Source organism: Vidua macroura, chromosome 4 (assembly GCF_024509145.1).
Source record: "Vidua macroura isolate BioBank_ID:100142 chromosome 4, ASM2450914v1, whole genome shotgun sequence".
NCBI classification, from domain to species: domain Eukaryota; kingdom Metazoa; phylum Chordata; class Aves; order Passeriformes; family Viduidae; genus Vidua; species Vidua macroura.
In genome coordinates, this window is record NC_071574.1 from 8,071,865 (window position 1) to 8,092,706 (window position 20,842).

The 20,842-nt window shown below is 40.5% G+C and overlaps 1 protein-coding gene across 4 annotated transcripts in view; it reads right to left on the reverse strand.

Moving 5' to 3' along the window:
• Positions 1–20,842, reverse strand: part of NR3C2 (nuclear receptor subfamily 3 group C member 2) — a 190,412-nt gene that overhangs the window by 50,079 nt on the left and 119,491 nt on the right. For all 4 annotated transcript variants that reach the window (XM_053975771.1, XM_053975772.1, XM_053975770.1 and 1 more), the window contains one exon: positions 224–340. In XM_053975771.1, coding sequence (XP_053831746.1) covers positions 224–340 — 117 coding nt within the window. The remainder of the gene's footprint in view (positions 1–223; positions 341–20,842) is intronic.

Below are 20,842 nucleotides of genomic sequence, written 5' to 3' on the forward strand. Positions count from 1 at the left end.
TCATAAAACACCCACTTTTCTTTTTTCTGTACCATAAAATATGTACCTCCAAACCCCAATTGAGGACGACAATAAAATTTATCAGCTACTAAGCACTTCTTCAGGATAATCCCACTTTAAAACTTCTGAGATTATGCAGCTGCCAGAACTATAAAAAGGCTGCACATTTCCAATGTTTTCACCTAATCAAATTAAGAGACCGAACTATTAATATTCTGCTTACCTCCTAAATTCATTCCAGCTTGCAGACATTTCTGTAATCGACAGGCTGGGCAGTTCTTCCTCCGAATCTTATCAATTATACAGTCGTTCCTTCCCGCACACAGGTAATTGTGCTGGCCTGAATGAACCAAAAATAAAATGCATTATTAGAGGTTGTATTTACAGAATTCCAATTTGTTCTTCTCTGCTGCTTTGCACTCGTTTTGAGATTCTTATTATTGGAGACACTTCAAATTCCATTCTTCACCCTTTCCAAATGATCTTGGTGAGTTGTCATGGATATTTATTATGAGCATCTCTTCTTTTTAATTTGGGAAGGAGTTTTGGTGTCACCCTCAAGGGAGATCTCTTTACTTTTTTTTTTTTTCCTAAACAGGACTGGAATTTTTCTTATAGTGAAAAACAAACAATTGGTTTGAGATTTTTCAGATCTTCTTAGGTGTGCTGTATCACAGAGCAGTCTGACAGCTCTGAGTACATTCTCATGCTCAAGAAAGTTCAGGATGTAAAGCAGAAATACACAGCAGAGGTTAATTTCCCCCATATACTCCACTCTTTTCAACCCGGCTTAAATCACAACTATATTATTTAACTTCTGTAAAGCCCCACAGAAGCACTCCTGAAGAGACAGCAGGTATTTAATGCAGAAGGGAACTACACGGCAACCAGGGAAACAGGCTGGCATTTGAGAACTTGGACCCAAAAAGCATTTTGCTCCATGGGAGGAACACAGGTGGAGCAAATCAATGCAGTGTCTCAGGCAAGGGCACTACCATGTGGCCTTTTCAAAGCCTGGTGCTTGAATTTGATGTGGAAGAGTAAAGGAAGCTGCCAAGGGTTGGTGTAGTGTGACAGCAGAAGCAAGAGGAGATTGTTTTAGCTGCCTTGATCCAGAGGTGGCACACGGGGATCTGGGGTGGCCAGAACAGATCTGGGGTGTGCAGAAGCCCAAGAGATGTGCAAATAAAGTTGAAGCCAATGACCAAAGCAAATAGCAGTGGTAGGAGAGGAGGGGAAGCCCTGGCAGAAGTCAGGAGCAGAGCTGCACCGGAACGGGCAGAGGTTGACATGCAGGGAGAGGGAATGAAGATGCAGATCCACAAGGCGACAGAGCTGATGTAGGACAAGAAGCATAAAATATGTTCGCCAAGCTATTTTCCACAATACTCATATGCTTCCTTGGGAAAGATAAAGAGAATATTCATGGGACACAGGAGATCTGGCTTCTGCTTTGGGCTCTTTCAGGAATTTGCCTTAAAACTTCAGCTAAGTAATTTTCTATCTCTGCACCTGTCTTCCTTTCAGCCTTAAAATGTTATCTAGACAGTGAACTGAAACTTGGGATGTTTCTCGAATCTCTTCTGAGCATCTCACACAAAGGAAAATGATCTCGTTTGAGTGAGTGAAGTGTTACAGTCGTATCACAAAGGAAACATAATTTAGATAATGCTAAACAACAAGCAGATGGGCAAATAAGGGTTTTATTAAGGGACTTTACCTAGCACTGTGACACAGATGAAAAAGAACAAAACTTCAGCAAAATAATTCAAGAATAAGTTACATAAGGCCTAAAATCAAGTTGTACAATATAGAGGCCTTTAAGTAGGCCTGCTAAACAAGAAAAAGATAATGTTCTCAGCTGATCACAAAGTGAAAACCTGCGTATCACACGAGGTTTGCTTTGTGATGTGATCACAACAGACACGAAAGAGAAGAGTCAACTTAATTCCTCTTTATATTTTTGCTCTGAACTGACTTGAGCACATCCCCTAAAGAACCACCAGGCAGACAGCATGAAAGTAACATGAAAGGAAAAAACAAAAGCATTTAAAATTATGATATACAGCATAAAGATGGTTTATATGTTCTTACAAATACTGGCATATAATCCTTCTTTTTGCAGGGAGAAGGGAAAAATGGTTATTTTCTGCCAGGAATGCAGGTGCACTTGCTCAGTACTCGTACAATGTCCTTTGTACATCAGACTACTGCAATACCATTTTTAGGCTTCCACAGGCGGGTGCAGGCTATTAATAAGACAAGTCAGCTCCAACACTGCAAAATGAACCCCTTTGCAGAACTACCCTGAAGGCAGTTTGTGCTAAAAAAAAATGTATACCTGTTAAGTGAAGATTTTTCATTACCACTTTAAAAATCTAATGGGTTTAATACAAAAGTTCCTGTTTATGCACTCCAGGATAATTACTTGGGTTGCATTTTTATATGTTTTGGTAATGTTTGATTCCAACACTGTCACAATGGGACTTCCTAAGAAATATTCCCACAATAGCAGAATATTCTATAAATCACCCTTCAAATTCTTTCAGTAGTCTGCAATTATTGTTTTGTGACCTATCTACTCTAGATCAAATACTTTCAGAAAACACAACTTAGTAAAGGTTCATCAATTTTTGCATCGTGCATCTCTGAGTAGTAACGTATGGTACAAAATCTATAACTAGCTTTTCTAGTAAACAAGGTACACAGCAAATACAATCTTCACAATTATTTTAATTTCTAGAAATTCCTTAAAAAACACAGCCATCATAAAGTTTACATTAATGGAAGTAACTTGAAAACCCTTTAGAAAAACACAACAGATCAACATTCTAACAAACCCTCTATGTAGAGCACAGCTATAAAATAATGAACAGTTTTTCAGTTAACATCTATAATGAAAAAAACAAAAAATACTTCAGTCTTCCATGCAATCAAATATGGTTCATTTCAAATAAAACCAATTTTGTAAAGTAAGTCAGCAAAGCAAAGACACCCGTAACAAATCAGTATATCCCATCTGTGCCTCACTAAGGCCCCTCAACTTCAGAATCAAACCAAAACCCGACATATCTGAAATTGATGCAGTGCTCTCAGGATCACCAGGGCTTTTCAGGACCTCCACCACCAGGAGATGGTGGAGGCCATCCTGAAGAGAGGCTGATGTTTTTGTGCTGCGAGATCTCAGACTCTTTCAAGAGATGTATTGATCTGCCTTGTGCAGTTTGTGTTTAGCTTAATCCAGCTGTTCTTTTTATCCCGTTCAATCACCCACAAGTGGGCTGGAAAGTGACAGAGCAGATATTGAATTCTCATCTCCCATGTGCTAAATGCATTAAGATGAAAGTAATTTTTACTTATGCCATCATTAAGGGCACTTAAAGCAGCTAATTCCTGTTCCATCTGAAATACAAAGATACCAAAGATGCGAGGAAAATTTTCCTGTTCTAAATAAATAACGAATAGGTACCACACAGTTACACATTAAGCAGAAAGTGAGATCTTTTCTCTTAGCAGTAGAGCTAGAGGAATATTGACGTTTGCATTTTCCAGGTTATGTGCCACCACATACCACAGAATGACACAATCAAATGTACACACTAAAATATTTGAATGCTTCCAGTCCTCTCACCTCCAACGATTATATAATTGCCTGCTTTTATAGGCTTGCAAAAGAAAACAAAAAGGAAGTATTCATGAAATTCAGTCTTCCCTCTAACTGAGTTTCCCTGAATAAGCAAAATTCAGCAGTAAAGAAGGGGAGGAGAAAAAGCTGTTCTTATTTGGCCTAGGAATTACATCCAAAATGAGGCTACAGCAGAAGCTACTCCTTTCCCCATTTTTAAAACTCCACTACAGCGATTGAGTCACCAGTCCCCAAAATTGACTTGCTAAGACAAACTTATGTATCTGTGCAGAGCACTGCTGCACTCCAAGGGCTGCCATGCTTCCCAACAGGTAAGGCTGCAAAAGGAACAAGATGTAGATATTTCTTGTCAGTATTATTTCTGTTCCTGTCTAGGGCAAAATTAGAAAATCACAGAAATTTCTGAAACATTCCACATGTTTTATCTTCCTCCTAAAAATAATTTTTTTTTTTCCTCCAGTTTTTTGAAGTCTAAGTCAGGAACTGCAAGTCATTAATGAGTATTCTACATTTTTGTTCTCTTGTTAAAATAGCAACTACTATGATCAAATGTTAAATTTTCTAAGGAGAAAAGCGTAGTGCTGGAAGAGGACCCAAAGACTGTTTAATTCAAGCCCACTCATGGAAGCATGATAAGACTAGCTTAACCGTTCAGGCAGGTTTTTAGTTTTCTTTCTATTTGTATTAAAATCTCCTGAGGAAAGGTATTCTGCAACTTCCCTACAACCTACAAGCCCTGTGTGATTAGGCTAGTGATTAGCCACCCCTGAAGTCATGTTTTTTCCCTTTACATTTCCCCCAAATAGGAATATTTTGTGACAGGAAGAGATATTCATACTCCCCCCACAGATATTCACAGTAATAGATCACCACCTTCTTACAACAATCTCCTGCCTATCAAAAGATTTATGTTCCCCATCTCTTTGCTGGGCTAAACAAATCCAGTTCTCTCAATCTCTCCTCGCAGGTCATGTTTCCTGAATCTGTCGTCAATTCCTCCTATTCTTCTCCAGCCTCTTTCCTAAAACAGGGCACATTTTTCTTGCTGAGTTTCACCATCACTAAGGCAAATAAAATGGTTATTTCCTGCATCTTGCACACACAGCAGCCCTGCTAATGCAATCCTGGACCAGAGCTGGCTTTTGGCAATGGCATTAGGTTGTTGACTCACGCTCACTTGTGTGTCACTAACGACCAGCTCCTCTCCTGGGGCACAGCTGCCTTCCACATGTTCTTTCCTGCTCTTACCTGGGCAGGCAGCTCTCTTTATTCCTCTTCTAGATCCACACACACACACACACACACACACACACACACAGACATTCACTGAGAAAGGCAAAGAAAAAGTCCAAAATCCGCTCAGGGTCCGCTATCTGAAACAGGAATGTGCCTTGGGTCCCAAGACTGAGGAAGCCTCACAAAGGGACAGCAAAGTGAGAAAACAGGAGCAGCAGCTGAGGACCAAATGAAGCAGAAGTAGCTTGAAAAAACTCAGCTTTTAAAATAGTGTCTCACTAAGGCACATCAAAATGCATATAAAATGTCCCAATTTCCCTTCTTCCTCCACAATGAGAATTAATACTTTGACTCAGAAAACTGCAGGCAGAGTTGTCTTCTCCCTGCAGGCAGCCAGAAAGCCAAGCCTTCTTCCAGGCTTTGAGGAGACAGGAGCTGAAGCCACCTCCAGCCCTGCCTTGCAGATCTGCATGTTAAGAGCTAGGATCCCTTTTGCAGCTTCTGGGCTGGAGTAAGTGCTTAGTTTCTGGAATATTGCCCAACTGGGAAGATTATCTCCCCAGCAGAGATACATATGAAGGCCTTATGGAATAAATAACATTTATTTCTTAACACTGTCCCTTCCCTTTACCCACCAGCCTGTCAGACTGCACAAGCTCAGCCTGTGCATCCGCTTCCAACCTGAGCCACAGACTTGCCCTGCTAAAGACAAAGCAAACATGCTGCAGAAAATCATCAGGACTTTCTAAAGGATATCTCTCATCTCAGGAATATCTGGTCAGCAAACAGAATTTAACACCAGGTTTTTCTGCTTTCTGGTATAGCCCTAATGAAGGTCTTTGCTTCCTACAGCAAGGAATGGCAAAATGTGCACATCCCAACCTCTCATTTGTGCTCACTGAGCTATGTGACATGTTCCTTTAAACCAGCTCTGAAACCCCTCCTAGCTTTTGTCTCCGTATAAGCTCCTTTAATTACTAAAAATGAACTATTTCTACCTTTTGACAGCCAGTATGCAAATAAAATTGCTGCCAAGATTTGCCACAATGGTTTTCCACATCCAGAAAAGGATTTCCTGTTTGACAGGAGTTGTATCACACTATCAAGGGACAAACTGCATATACCTGAGGTTTTCACTTCACCATCTGCAGCAGGCAGGTACTCTCAAATAGATCAACATGATAAGTACACTGATGAATCTCTTTTCAAATTTCAGTTTTCACAAAGCCTCTATTTCTTGTAATAAATAAAAAGCCTTCTAGTCAATGGAAATGCGAACTGCATTTTCATTTCAAATGTCCATTTGTTACACAGTTGAGGGTGCTTTTTTGTTTTGGGTTGGGGTTTTTTTTGGTTTTTTTTGTTTTTTTTTTTTTTTTAAGCAGTTGACAACTGCCCAGCAACAGCAGCCTATGTTTGCAGTCACTATTTTAGGCTACATCACATGTCAATTACATAACCTTGTTTTACTGCTCTTGAACTGGTTCGAACAACCTGGGAAAGAGATTATGGCAGTCCCTCCCAGCTGGCCATCCATCCACACACTCCGGCAGGACCTGTCCCCCCAGCCCAGCTCCAGTGCCTCTCTCCAGGGCTAGTTACTCATTGCCAGACCCACCTGAGACACTGGATAATTAACTTCCTCAGCTCTGTTTAAACCAGTCCAGTCTGACCACGGTAAACTAATAAACTTGATTCCTCATGCTGAGATTTATGTGCAGCAGAATAAGCTTATAAATGCCACAGTCATAGTACAGGACTTAGATATGATATCACCCCTTCAATTTACATAGAGAATACTCTGGGTTTGCATTTTAGATATTGAATCTCAGGGTTTCCCAAAATTCAGGGTTTATCTCCCTTATTACTCCACAGCCCCTATCGTTCCCAGACAACATGCTTTTCATTGCAGACCAAGCCAGTATCTGACAAGATGACAATATTGGGTTATTATTAACATTATTACAGCATGCTTATAGCATAGGTATAAGCTAAATCCTTCCCCGAAAGAAAAATTTAGAGCTTTCCCTCCTTTATAATAAATTAGAGGCTTAATTAAAATTTGTTTTGACTTTGGCAAAATATTCATCACATCTGGGATATTTCCTGCCTGCTTCTCATTCTAAATTACCTTCTGCTACTTCTAGGTCCCAAGATATCTTTCACTTTCTCTACCCTTTTATATTACTGGATTCTTTTTTATCTGCCATTTTAATGATATTTTTCTAAAGTCTCCTTACTTTCTACTCTCCCCTCCTTTTCCTTTCCTTCAATAAAATTTGTTTTCCAACCATTTTTTTTTCCTTACTTTTATCCTCAAGACTTTTACCCCTTTCCTGTTCTGTAACTCTTTCTTCAGTCTTCTCATTTACCTTCTAAATGAATTATTTACTCTGTTCAGCCAATAAATATGATTTCACAGGGCACATTTACACTGCAGTTAAAGGTATGGCTACACCTGATTGAATATATTGAAGCAAAGTATATTAAAATTACTGGTGGCAGGGGATAAAAGCTAAGTCTCAACAGCACCATTTCCTGCAGGGTCCACAAAACCCAGCACAGGCACACCCACTGGTGCTCACAGATGAGCTACCAGAGCTTCCACCAACGGTGACCACACACACAAAGCTGATTCCCCTTTTTTTTCTGGAAGTGGAGCAAGGAGGGCTGTGTCTCCAGATTCTGGAGACATATATGCAAAAATGCAAAACTTTTATAAAAATTGCAAACTTTATATGCAAAACTTTTTGAGCTGTCATTTACACACTCCCTACACACACACCTAAGACTCCAATGCTCTGCCAGTCTTAACATGGAGACTGTCTTCTGCTCCTTCATGTTCTCTGGAAGCTCGCTTTCACACTGGGCTGAGAGCAGGCTAACAACAACAATTGGAATGGTCTGGTGACCCTGGCAAAGGAGATGAGAAGTTATAAAAATGATTCTCACTCACTATTTTAAGCAGACGGAAAAGGGCACCGATGAGAGGGATCAAGGAGAGAGGAAATTTGGCAAGGGAGCACAGGATGTAGCCCAAAAGAGGCTACTATTTTCTGCAGGGATGAAACCTGCTAATGACAGCGAGACAAGCGAGCACAAAAATATTTGTGAGCACCTCACATTTAAGGTCCACCTGCACATTTTCTTGTGCCATGCTTAAAAACACACTGCAGAATTTTGAAAGCCCCTCCAAGCCTGTGTGCAGTGCTCCAGTCATCCTGTTATTCAGACAGGCTGAGCCACCAATACAAGATACGCCCCAAACTGGTGCTGAGACCATCCCCAGGACCATCTTTCAGTTCAGCTTGCTGGAAACCTGAACACAGGCCACATGTCAGACTACAAGATAATTCCCTTTTCATGTGATCAAAGAGATGCTGCATGATGCTAGCACAGAAGAGGAACAGGAAAAACCTGATCTTTGCAAAGCATTTCTCATTCAGTGAAATCACACAGCACTGGAAATCTCTTTTGGATGAAAACCAAGGAAAAATATCTACAAATACAAAAAAAAAAAATTCCTGTTACTGAGTGAAATAATTTTGTTTCTGTTTTGAAACTATTTTCAGCTCAATTACTTTTGATTTCAGATTATAATGGATACAGTGATACAGAGAGTGGAATTAGAGCTTTAGAGGATGTTTTGACAAAATCACACATCAAATACTTTACAGCATTTTTCTCTTGCAGCGAGTTTCCAAATTTTCAGTTTGGTTTAAATTTTAACTGAATATTTTTGAAGTGTCTAGATGCTGCTATCTGCAGAGACAGATTTACAAGAGATCTTGTTGCATGCATGATGGCTAATACTGCTTTCCCATGCTACAAATCTGATAAGGCATTCTTGACATACTACGGATTTCAAGGCACTTTAATGGAAAATCTCAACATACAAAAAATGGTCTAAAAGGTCTGGAAAGACTTTTTTAAATAAGTGTCATGCAAAAATCTTAAATTGCAACTGAAATGCCCTTCCATTTTTTGCTGACATGAAGTGGTCAGCCAATCTGCTACACTGATAACGATGTAGTATCCTGCTCTACAAATAGCTCACTGTTTCAACTGGATTTCAGGAAGCACTCAGTGTAAAATAAGATTTGTGTGAAATATCAAGTTCATTTAAGGGAATGTTTGAGAGTGAGGTGTGGGGGGAGCATTCTGGAATATGGAGCACTAGTTGCTAATGTAAGGATTTCTGAAGGACTCTGTGGCTCCCTGAGCCACGATCCTTCAGTGAACACTGTACTGAAACTATTCGCCTCTACAAAAATATTTGTATTCACAAGTGTACCTGAAACCTGTTACATTTCATTTATTCCTCCAAACTTCTGTGTCTGCCCCATCATCCTGTTGATATATTAATGTAGCAACTTGTCGTTGCAGTAATAACCAAGAGATAACTTCTCATAGGACAAACAGAAAAATTAAGATGCACAGCATTAATTCTGTGTTTTGCACCTCCATTTTAAAATCTGCAACTCCAGGCTGACTCCTTCAGTAAGATGCATGCTACTTATAAAAGTTATTACTAGAAAAATAGGCTGTTTGTTTCACAAAGTTAAACTTTCCCCAACTCTTGATCTCAGTGAAAATGTTCTGTTAGTTTTTTTGTTTTTAAAACTAGCTGCCCTTTGGTTTTTGCAAACATTTTGATGTTCAAGTCTGCTGTGTTCTTGCATTTAGCATGCTCAGCAGATCACAAATTTTATTCTGTGTGAATGACACATTATCTTCAAAGCATATTTTTCTCTTGCATTTTTCATGTACAGTTTACTACAGCTCAGTCTGGAAATATGCTAAATTTATAATAATGAATATTATTATGTATAATAGCAACAATTTAAAATATTGCCAGCACATACATTGACAAATATTTTCCACTAGAACCCTGGTCAGTAATAATTTTCTTTTAAAGGCTGCAAGCAATACCATCACAGGACAGCCTTTTAGCACAGTCTCTTGAGATCCAAAACGCAGAAATGTTGTCTAAAGTAATATCAGACGCTCACCAAAGTGAACTTAAACTTCTCTGCATTTGTTTGCTGACTTTTTGAGAAGGAGTCTGTTTTACCCTTTGAACTACGTACTTGTCTCCCAATTTATTTTCTTCTTTTTCTCTCTCCATTTGTTTATTTTTATCAGGACCCTCAGCTCTGTCACCCAGATAAATCTGAAGAAATAAGAAATATCTGACAATTATAATGAAATTTCACAGTATGTTTACTGTTAAAATACTATCACAATGTAAAACAAAAAGCGTAAACTCGGTAGCAAAACAGATATAATGCCAATTACAATCACTATTTCCATCTTTAATTGCATGAGCAGCTCTTTCCAAGTACCATTCCCCGAAGTGGGTGCAGAATTTTTAGGCTGCTGAGCCACAGGTCTCAGTCCCCTTGCTCCAGAAACCTCTAAACAGGACCTGAAAACAAATACTTCACCCTTTGCTTACTCATCCAACCTCAAGGGGCTGAGCAAAGCACCACACAGCAGCAGAAACACTGATGAACCAAAGCTTTGCCTAATTACCCCAAATTTTACTGGAGCTCATCTCACAAGTAAAACCCCGATAGTCCCCCTCACCCAGACATGTTGGGTCTGACACCTCAACTGTACCACAAGAATGACCTCTAAGAGATAAAAAAAGAGATGAATAAATCTGTCACGGTGACAGCCACCACAGTGGGTGCTGGATCCATGCCCTCATTTCTGCACTTTTTCCATAGGAATTGCAATTTGCTTTGCCACAGAAATATATGAAGGGGTGACCATTCACACTGGAATCATCCTAGGTCTTGAACAACTAAAGCCACGGATGACTTGCTCTGCAGCTGACATTTTCAACACATATAAAGTTGCCACTGGGAGTCAAAAGCAAACAAGTCAGACATCCTTTAATGCACACAGAACTTCTCAGACACGTAATTCATATGCCAGAGTGACATCTTGAAGGGATCAGACTTTCCTTTTGCGACCAGGGAATGGATATTCAGGTAAAACTGAATTTGTCAAATTTCAGCCCCAATGATAGTGGCCACTGAGGACAAAAATGAAAAAGGAGGCATAAGACAATAGAATAATTAACTTGGCACATAAATACATCATAACTCAGGCATAAATATAATTACTTTCAAAGAGCATTTTGCCTAATTGCTGTAATTATTATTTCAAATTTTTTCTTGCTCAGTGAAAACTAAAGATGAATTAATATATAATTTATATCCAGAACTCCCCCCTGGATTAAGGTTGCTGCTCCTCCCTGGTATTCAACTCACCCTTTGCATTCAACTAATTTAAAAAGAACAGAATCAGAAAGCCCTCGGTCTATTCCCATTTAACTTCACAAGGGGCAGGTCTGGACACAGATTTTTTTTTTTAGACTTCATTTTTCATAATTAGAATTCCGGTAGTACTAAGCAGATTGAATTCATTTTAGTTTCCTGCAAGTAGCTATTTAATACAAACTGATGTGAAATGAAATGTCATTGCTTACAAGAAATGTATCAACAGCATGAAAATACTTTGGACTAATCTTCATGAAATACAGCAATTTGCTCATTAAAGTGACAGAAATCAGCCGGGGACAAAGTCCAATCTCCTCAAGAGCAGCTGTTGGAGCTGAGGCTTGCAGGAGGGGTCAGGGAAGGAAAGAGATGATGAGGGTGGTGGTCCCCTAGTGCAAAGCCATGGTAGGAACTTAACTGCAGTTCCACGTGGCTCATGATGTGTTTTTGCACTCTGGAAAAGGTGAGTTTCACTACTGGCATCAAAAGCAATTATTTTATCATGGGAAAATCAGAGTCACTAAAGGCAAAATCCACTTGTCTGAAATACGCTTTGTAAGTAAAAATGACAAAATCTGCATTAAGAAAATAGAAATTTTAAAAAGGTCACTAACATAAAAACTAAATCTGCCCTCTGCTTATGCCAGATTTCCTTGTGATGCATTGCACCTCAGTTTATAATTATGAGAGAATAATCCAATTCTATGCTTCTCCTCATACATCCCAAATTAGTAGGCTGTTTTGCCATCCTCAGAAGTAACTTTGAAACTGCCAGGCACCAGCATTAAAAGCCTCCCTGAAAATGTGCACTTGTGTCTGAAAACACACAAAGAAAAGATCAAAATGAAAATTAAAAGCAGATGCACTTTATGTACTGAAAGGTTTTTCCACTTTGATAAGTGGATTATAATGAAGTGTGGCACCATGTTTCATACAATTTATTAATCCAGTCCCCACTTATTTACACTCTGAAACAGCATAATGATTTCAATGTTGGAGCACAGCCAAAACTCACATGCAGAAATAATTAAAAAGTTATGTGGAAAGATTGGTGGTAGCTGGTTTTTGAGGGGCTTTCAAAGAGACAGACAGACTTTTAGTTAACCAGAAGACCTAAGTTGAAGTAGATAAGACAAAGTGTGGAAGTGAACTCATTTTTGAAAGGGAGTAGAAACCTACAAAAAGATAATCAGAGCCTGACTTGCTCTCCATTACAGCCCCTCCAAGCCTGAAGAAGCTGACAGAAGACCTCTCTATATTAGTGCTGATGCAATCAGGGAAACTCCATTTATCCAAGTTCAGATGTTTACACTGAGTAAAAGGGGAAACCGGGCCATCAGTGTAAGAAATCCACTATTCCTTTGCAGAAAAACAGTGTTGGTTGGCAGCTCCTCCCTGGGCACAGCACACTCCTCCTGCCTCCAGGAGCATCCTTATCCCTCGCAGTTCCAAGGTAATGGTCCCTGAAGATGCTGAGAGACCCAGCAGGTCAGGAATACTTCCTTTAAAGTGGAAACACCACTGAGAGATGCACTTATGCAGAAAATGCATTTTATTTATTCATTGATGCACAATGCCCAGTTCATTTTATCCACTACATTTCTTATCCACTAACCCCTCTTCTCCCTCTACTCCTCACCTGAAAAGGCTGTTTATACAGTGAGCAGGAAATCTAGAATCCAGTTCATTGTTATTATCTGGCAAGATGTACATGATGAAAAGATCCTATACCAATTCTGTCATTAAGCATTTCTACAGCAAATTCCTACCGAGGATAAGTGACTGCCAAATTCAGAGTTTATCACACTGTGAAGATATCCTGTGAAGTATCAGAGTGACATCACTGAAGTAGGAAGAGGAGGAGTAACCAGCACAAGTATGGACAGAAAAATAATACAAAGGGGTGTAGTGAAATTGGAAGCAAAAATAAGAAACAAGCAGTAATACTGTAGTTGGAAAAAATGCTACTGCACGTACCAAGGGAGAAATCCAAAATAAAGAGTTAACAAGGCATAGTACCAAAGCAAAATTTGGAAAGCATCACCGTTGAAATAGACCTAGGAATATGAGGATAATCTGGATGTAAGAAGCATCAGAGGAGAATCAAGTGCCAGTGAGACCCCTGGCTTGCTCTGTAGAAGCATTACACAGTGGGGCAGGCTGGCACAGCAGTGCTCTCTTTATGCATTTCTTTCGCAGCCACACCTGGAATATTGTATGCAGTTCAGGCACTTCATTACTGGAAGACATAAACAAACTGGAGGAAGTCCAGAGAAGTGGAATGGAAATGATTAGAAGCCAGAGGGACTGATTTACCAAGAAAATTTAAAGTAGCCCTTTACCCGCCTGTAACTTCTCTGATAATTAGAGACGAGAAATGATAACAGCCTAGTTCAAGTCTCCAGTCACGTGCCTTTAGCCCTTTTGCCTTGGGCACCTAAGCATGTGCTTAGTCTTAAAGATACCAAGTAGCCAAAGATTTTTGACCTGATGAAGAGAATAAGATCAAGGAAAGGAAAAAAATTTAGGCTACATGCCATCAAAATCCTCCCAGGAATTAATTATGACTAAACGAGCTACCATAAAAGATGGAGATTGCATTGCTTGAAATTTCACATTTTACTGCTGATAATGAAAAGGGTTATTCACATCTCAAGTTTATCATCCATAAAACAACAGGACTGTTCAATAAAAGCAGTTTTAGCCATACCAAGTCTTTGTCACAAACGTGTATAGCACCAAGTTATCCCATCTAGGTAAACAGACACGACTAAGCAAACATTTTTACCCCAGACTGTAAGCCAGGTGGAACGGTTCTGCAAAATGACAAATTATATCCCAGCAGAAAAGTAACTGGATTAGCTTAGCTCCTCACACACTGACATTGCTGTGAAGTGATTTTTAGGAAGGCAGCATTTTATGTAACTGTTGAGCTGTCAGCAGGGCTCTACTGAAAGACACTTTAAAAGTCATGTAGAGACTGCCAGAGCCTGATCCAGGGAACGGGTGATTACCATTCACACAGGTTTTGCATGTGATCTGGGAAAAAAACCCTCAAAGCAACCAAGCACCAAAAAACTAGCCAAAAAAACAGCAAAGCCCAGCTGCAGGCAGCCTGCAAACAAGCCTGCTGGGGTGCAGCTTGCTATATAATCTCCAAGCAACATTCCAGGCCAACAGCCATGTTTGGGGAGACAGGATTCCCAAGCCCCTGTACCAGCAGGCAAGGCCACCTAGAAATGTTATCCTAAAGGTAACCCTGTGCCCCCACACCTCCCCCACACCCCTTCACCTGGCTTGGGCTTAAAACCACTTCTTGATGCTTCAAATATGCAAAGTTCATAGTTCTGCTCTGGAAAAATACCCTGGACAGATCCTTAGTCCACAAACAAGAGACAAAATTGAAGTTTGCAGTGTTTACTGGGAAGTCAGCATTTGTTACTAAAACTGTGCTGGCCATGCATACCTGAATAGCATGCTAGCTGAGGCTTTTGTTTATGCAAGCAATGCAAGCTTTAAGCTACAACTTTTGCAATATTTTTATTACCGCAACATTTTTTCTGCAAACCACATTTAGACTCACGGAATGAAATAAGAACAGCATGAAGTCAACAGGTCTCAGCTTCAGTGCATTGGTGCCTTGATTTTACCTATGTTGTTTTTTTTTAATGGACATTCTGCAGCACAGTTTTGAAGGTTTGGCAGAAGGTAAAATGACTGTGTGGTTGATCACTGCTTTGACTACTTACAAAGTCATACCTATAAGCCTGAGAGTCCTACTCCAGGGACTTCTTCCCCCCCTTTCTCGGTATAGTATATGTCAAAATGAATCTGCAAATTGGTTGAAATCTGTCAAAAACCAAATTATCATTAGAGAATATGGCAGGTCTACATATAGTTAAGGTTGCCTGACACTTCTCATTTTAAGACCTCATTTTCTATTGCTTATAACTTTACCACACATTAGCAGTTAGGGCTGAAATTTTCCATGCTGTGTGTCAGCCTGAGGCTGAATATTATTTTGCAAGAGTAAGAATGTATCAGCTAGAAGCACGGAGCTTAGTGCAAAAGTAAGTTTGTGAATAAGGGTAGGGAGGAACATGTTGGTTTTCTCCCGTGTTACATTTTTCACAGACATATTTGAGAAGCTCAAGAGCCTTCACACTTTGAGACAGACCCTTTGAAGCATCACTGCTCTGATACCACAGATGTGCCTTTTGCCATCTCATACATTATCACTTAAAATTATAACGGATCACAGTATAAAATACTGAAAAGTTGCAGTTTGTACGTGATATGATTTGCAAAGGTTTTGGTGGAGGTTGGCTGCCAACCTCCAAAGCTCCCTTCTGCAAAGTGCATGGACCAGGGCAGAGGGTCTGAGCTGAGCTTGTGCTCCAGCCATCTCTTCCATGTGCCAGGCAATGCTTTGGCACAGGGACTACGTGCAGAAAATCCCCATCACGCTCTCAAGATGCAGTAAGGGAACAGATTGGAGGAAAGAGGAATGAGGCACAGGTTGCAAAAGCAAAGGCAAGCAAAGAGTAAGGCAAAAAATAAATGTCTATTCATGCACTGAGCCTGACCTGTCACTCCCATAACTTGATTTTTCTGACTGTTTAGCATTTTTTAAAGAGACTGCTTCCCAAGGAGGCAGACATGCAGCTGGCTGGGGTACAGGCCCCCATGTGAGGCAACTGGAACAGGTACTCATGGCTCCCAGCTCTGCCTACAAGCTTTCATGGTCCCTGGGATTTGACTTACTGAGTCTTATCTCAGGGGTGAGCCCAAAACAGCCTGATGCCACCCTCTGCTGCTCTCTGTAAGCACAGGGAAAATAGCTAGTGGCAGCCATAAAAACTTATGGATGTAAAAATGTGCCCAAAAACCTTTCCCCAGTAACCTGTTTGGCCCCCAGGTTACTGCTAACAGATACGTACGTGGCCTCACAGTGCTCTGTTGTGCTGCTGTAACAGAGGAGTGCTGCCCCAAGGGATGGATGTCCCACACACATCCCATTTCACCACTCCCGCTCTGGCAAAAATCCTTATGAAATGATGACAACCCCTGGCTTGTAATTTACATTCTCTGCTTTTCTACAACTTTGTAGGAAGAGGAAAAATGGGGCTTCAAGATCCTAACTACTGAGCAGAGGAGCACATCCCACGCCCTACAGCCCTGCAGTGCAGGCTGGGAGGCAGAGCAAGCACACCCCATAGCTGAAGGGAGAAAGACAAACGAGGGCTGTCACTCCCAGGACATATTCCCTGCTCAAATACCTCCTGCACAGGTACTGGGCAACTTCAGCACTCGTTACTGTGGGTGCCACTGGCCAGCAAGACCACCCACCCCAGCAGCTGGCCTGATATGCCATGTATGCAAGGCCTGCACAAACCACAACCAGCAGTAAAACTACGGACTCGAGAAAAAGAAAACTCAAAATATCTTTCAGCCTGAATTTGTGACCCAGCATCCATCAGTACCTGCAAGTGAGGGTTACTCTGGCAGTTGCTGTATCTGCACGCAAGAAATTAAACTACAGTGCTTGGAAGGGACACGGATTACTGAGCCATCATCAAAACTTCTGGCCTGGGGAGTTGCAGTGCCGCATGCACACGTTGCACTGCGGCTGCAAGAACACCCTCCCAAAGCAAGGCCAGCCAAAGAGAACAGCGTTTTCCCGCAAATATGATTACACTGACTTTAATCAGGTAACTGGCTCAGTGGTTTTGATTGTTTCAATTGGGTAAGCACGTGACAGGGATTGATGTGTAATTAAGATGAATTTTAAAGATAAGTGTTCATGCTGAAGTGGTGGAGCAGACACATTTGTCGCTGCCCGAGGACGAAAGAGGAGTACGAGTGGGAAGAGCTCCTCTCTCTGCTCAGCCAGTGATTGCTGACCTCTGTTTTTCATTATTCCTAGGAAGTGGTCAGTTAACCCTCATCATGAAGCAATAAACCGTGACAGAGAGCGCTGATTAATGCGCTGCTCCCCAACAGGGTCAGGCACGAGGAGAAACCCACGGCGGGCTTCTGGCAGTTTTAAATGGCCATTAGTTATAGTTGTGCAAAATGGAATTAACCCAGTTAATCGAGCACTGAGCAGCCACGCTTCTGCTGAGGTCAAGGGTTCCCAGGAAACAAAAGGTACACTATGTTTACATACAAGGGGAAAACACCTAAAAAAACTCCCTAAAAAAACCCAAACCCTGACAGGCTGATTAATAAAAATGAATACTTACAATAAATTTGACTAAATAGTGAATAAACACAATACCTGCACTGTACATATTAACTGAGGGAAAGTCCCGGAGTAAAGGATAAAAGAAAAGCAACAGATTGCCTTCAGCAGCCTACTAAAACATGCTCCAGGATAGCTGCTGCACTGCAGCAGGTGGCCCTGTTCAGATCCCTGTCCCCAAAATCCTTCCTGACTGCCCTCCCCTCTTAGACAGGTTTGCTATTCTGCCCCTTCACAGGCTCAGCCACATGGCTCCTGTGTCCCTCAGGCCTGGGCTGTCATACATATTCCTCACATTCCCAAATTTGCTGTTTGTAAACTCTTCTCCCATGAGACCCAGAGAGCTGAGGAAGCACAGAGAGCAAATGGTAAAAGCCTGGCAGAAGGACACAAGCTACACATGCACATGCCATCTCAGTATGTGACAACGAGTGATGGGCCTCAGCATCAGGGCATTTTTTTTGAACAAGTATCTTCCTCTCACTTTAAATTTAATCTTCCCTTATTAGTACTGGCAAGTGTCACTGTAAGGCATGACCTCCACGTCTGGAACTGGAGAACTGTTTTTGCTGTGGCCTGCTCTGTGCCCCTTGCTGGATGCCAGAGGCCCTTTTACCCTCTTTTCCTAAACCTTAGTTTCTGATTCCAGCTGAAATCTTACATTTGTCCCACAACTGGATGGAAATAATTTAATTCTAAGGATTTCCCTAATTTTTTCAGTTGACTTCAGAGCCTTCATTCAAACTGAAGCCTCCAAGAAATTCCCAGGCATACTGATTTTAGGATTAAGGACTGCATAATCTCCATACAGCACTTGTATGTGGATTTTGGATTAGCCCCACTTGCAGTATCTGGCAATACCTCAGATCCACCTTTCCCTGTGGAATCTGAGTGGGCACCTTGGGCTGTAGAAGCACACACAGCATTTCCCACTTATTCCTTGTGGGAAACAGGTGTTCTGTTATTGAAGGCTTCAAGGACACGAAGAATGGTGACAGTAACAAGGACTTTCTCACTTTCTTTGTGGAATGGGAATAGAAAATACAGGGAGTGTGAGAATGGCAATAGGAAGGGCTGAAATGAATTTCAGAAAGATGATACCGTCCTTCAGTTTTCTATTTCTGGAACATTTTCTAACTCAATGGAAAAAGGGATGCTCAAGTAAGCAAATTTACCCAAATGCTGTTCAAAACTCCTCTGCTGCTCAACCCTGTTTTGTCTCATCACAGAGCTTTTAGCATGTACTAATACATATGTTTTGCTTGTGCTTTTATGTCCTTCATTTTTTCATAAGCTTTCCATGAAGGATCTTTTATTATTAAACAGTCAGTGAAGAGCTCATCCTTGCCATATTTCCTCTTCCTACTTTGAAATTAATAATTTACAAGGAATAATTGCTAGGTATTCTTTCTAAATTTCTTACACAGAAGCGGATTCCTTCATGAAATAGAAGGGAAGCAAGAGAAGGTGAAACTCAGTGTAAACCACTGTGTCCAAGTGTTTGCACTGTTTTCCAGCACCATAATTTATGTTATAAAGCTGTATGCAATGTTGTTGTATTAAAATATAGTGTACTTGACAGATTGCCTGCTGCCCTACATTCAGCACGGAGTTACCTGCATGATGACAGTGCAGAAGTCAGAATATGAAATACTAGTCGTACTTCTCAGGGCTCTATAAACCACTCGAACATCTAGAATTCAACTGCCTGGCTGTTTGCACCATGCATATGAAGCCATTAACAACCACCCTCACCCAAAAGAAATGAGTGTACAACCTGATAGTTTCGGGAATATGGTGCTACCACTGTAGGAATACTCTCTTCCTGTTATCACTAAAAAGACTGCAAGTAAAAGGCATCATTTTTAAAGTAGGTTAGTGTATTTTCATTCTCCTTTTTTTAATTTTATGAATAGTTTAGTATGCCAGTGCACACAACCTAAGAAGTACTTATTATTATTTTTTCCCCAATAGTCCATCATTATCATTCTGTTGTATCAGAGAAAATTAGCACCTATCGCTTACATAATTTCAAGCAGTATTGTTAAGAGTGGAATTTGCATGCATGATATGGTGTATAGGCTAACACAAGTCCATTTGCTAAGTCCACGTGGTAAAATGGAAGAATAAATAATTGAATGCTTAGCTCCAAATATATAATTATTCTTAGAAAAAAAATTAGAGCACGAGTCTGTGAAATACATATAATAATACTCATCTACAGCTAAACAGCCAAGACAAAAACTGTCCTTTCAGAAATGGAATGATATAGTTAGATTCCTAAAATGCTTATAAGAAACTTGAATAAATGCCCAAGTTTTGAAAGTACAGAACTATTGCACTTCTTCCCCACAGGCATTAGCTTTAAATGAAAAAAAGCTGTTCCAGCCTAATCAAGAAGAGGCTTATCAGAGAACTTGTGCAGAGCATGCAAAAGGTTTGTAAACCTTCAAACCGCAGTTTGGATTGTTCCCGTTCAAAACCCTTCCAGCTCGGTTTTCCAGCACACAGCATCGTTCAGTCCTCCCTGGGAAAGCAACGTTACCTTTTTTAACACCTCCCCTCACCCTGCTCTGGAATCAGCCTGGCTGCTGTGAAGGTGTGGGAATTGTTTGCCATGTGTCCCCTTCCACCACACAGGATCACATCTGTTTTTTACTATGTGAGGGAGCAGGTTTTGCAACACTGAGTTCCAAACGTCAGGTCTGGTCCTCCTCTGTCCTGGAGAGCACCAAAAAGTGATTTCCAGAGGAAGTAAAATAAACAGGCAGGGTACAAATGAGGGAAATATGCTCTAGTTCTTCTGCCTGGTAGCCCAAAATGAATGCAAATACACCATGAATGGCAAATGAGTAGGGAAAATGTCACTATTCTGGGTACGGTTTTCCACAAGAATTAAGAAGAATTAAAGGCAAATGAAATGAGATGTAAAATCTGATACAAACGCCTTAATGCTGAAAGTAATGACACCTTTTCTGGAAAAGGTGCAAAATGTTAAATTACAAGAATAAAAAAATATTCAAAATATTTACCAGAATATCCAGTAATATTCAAATGGCAATGCCTTTTGTTGGCATCTTGCAAAAACAGTCCAAAAGTTTTAAAGAAGCACAATTTTCTCCAAAACCACCATTACGCTCTTTTTAGTAATACGGACATCACACTGTGTTTTAAAATAATGTATCTGTCTTTCTATTGCAGAAACTATTCCCATTTTGGCATTTTTCTCAGCCTGTGACTTGTCAGCCTACGTTCTGAATCTCTAGAATAAATTTCTAAACCATAACCTTTCCACATTTATTTTCTGAGGCATTTATGTAGCCCTTTTGAGTTTCTTCAGACATTCTTTTCCAGGCGGGAGGCACTGAGTAGTTTCATTAAACAGAAAAACCCACTGCCTAAAGCAGTAATTCCATTACAGCTTTT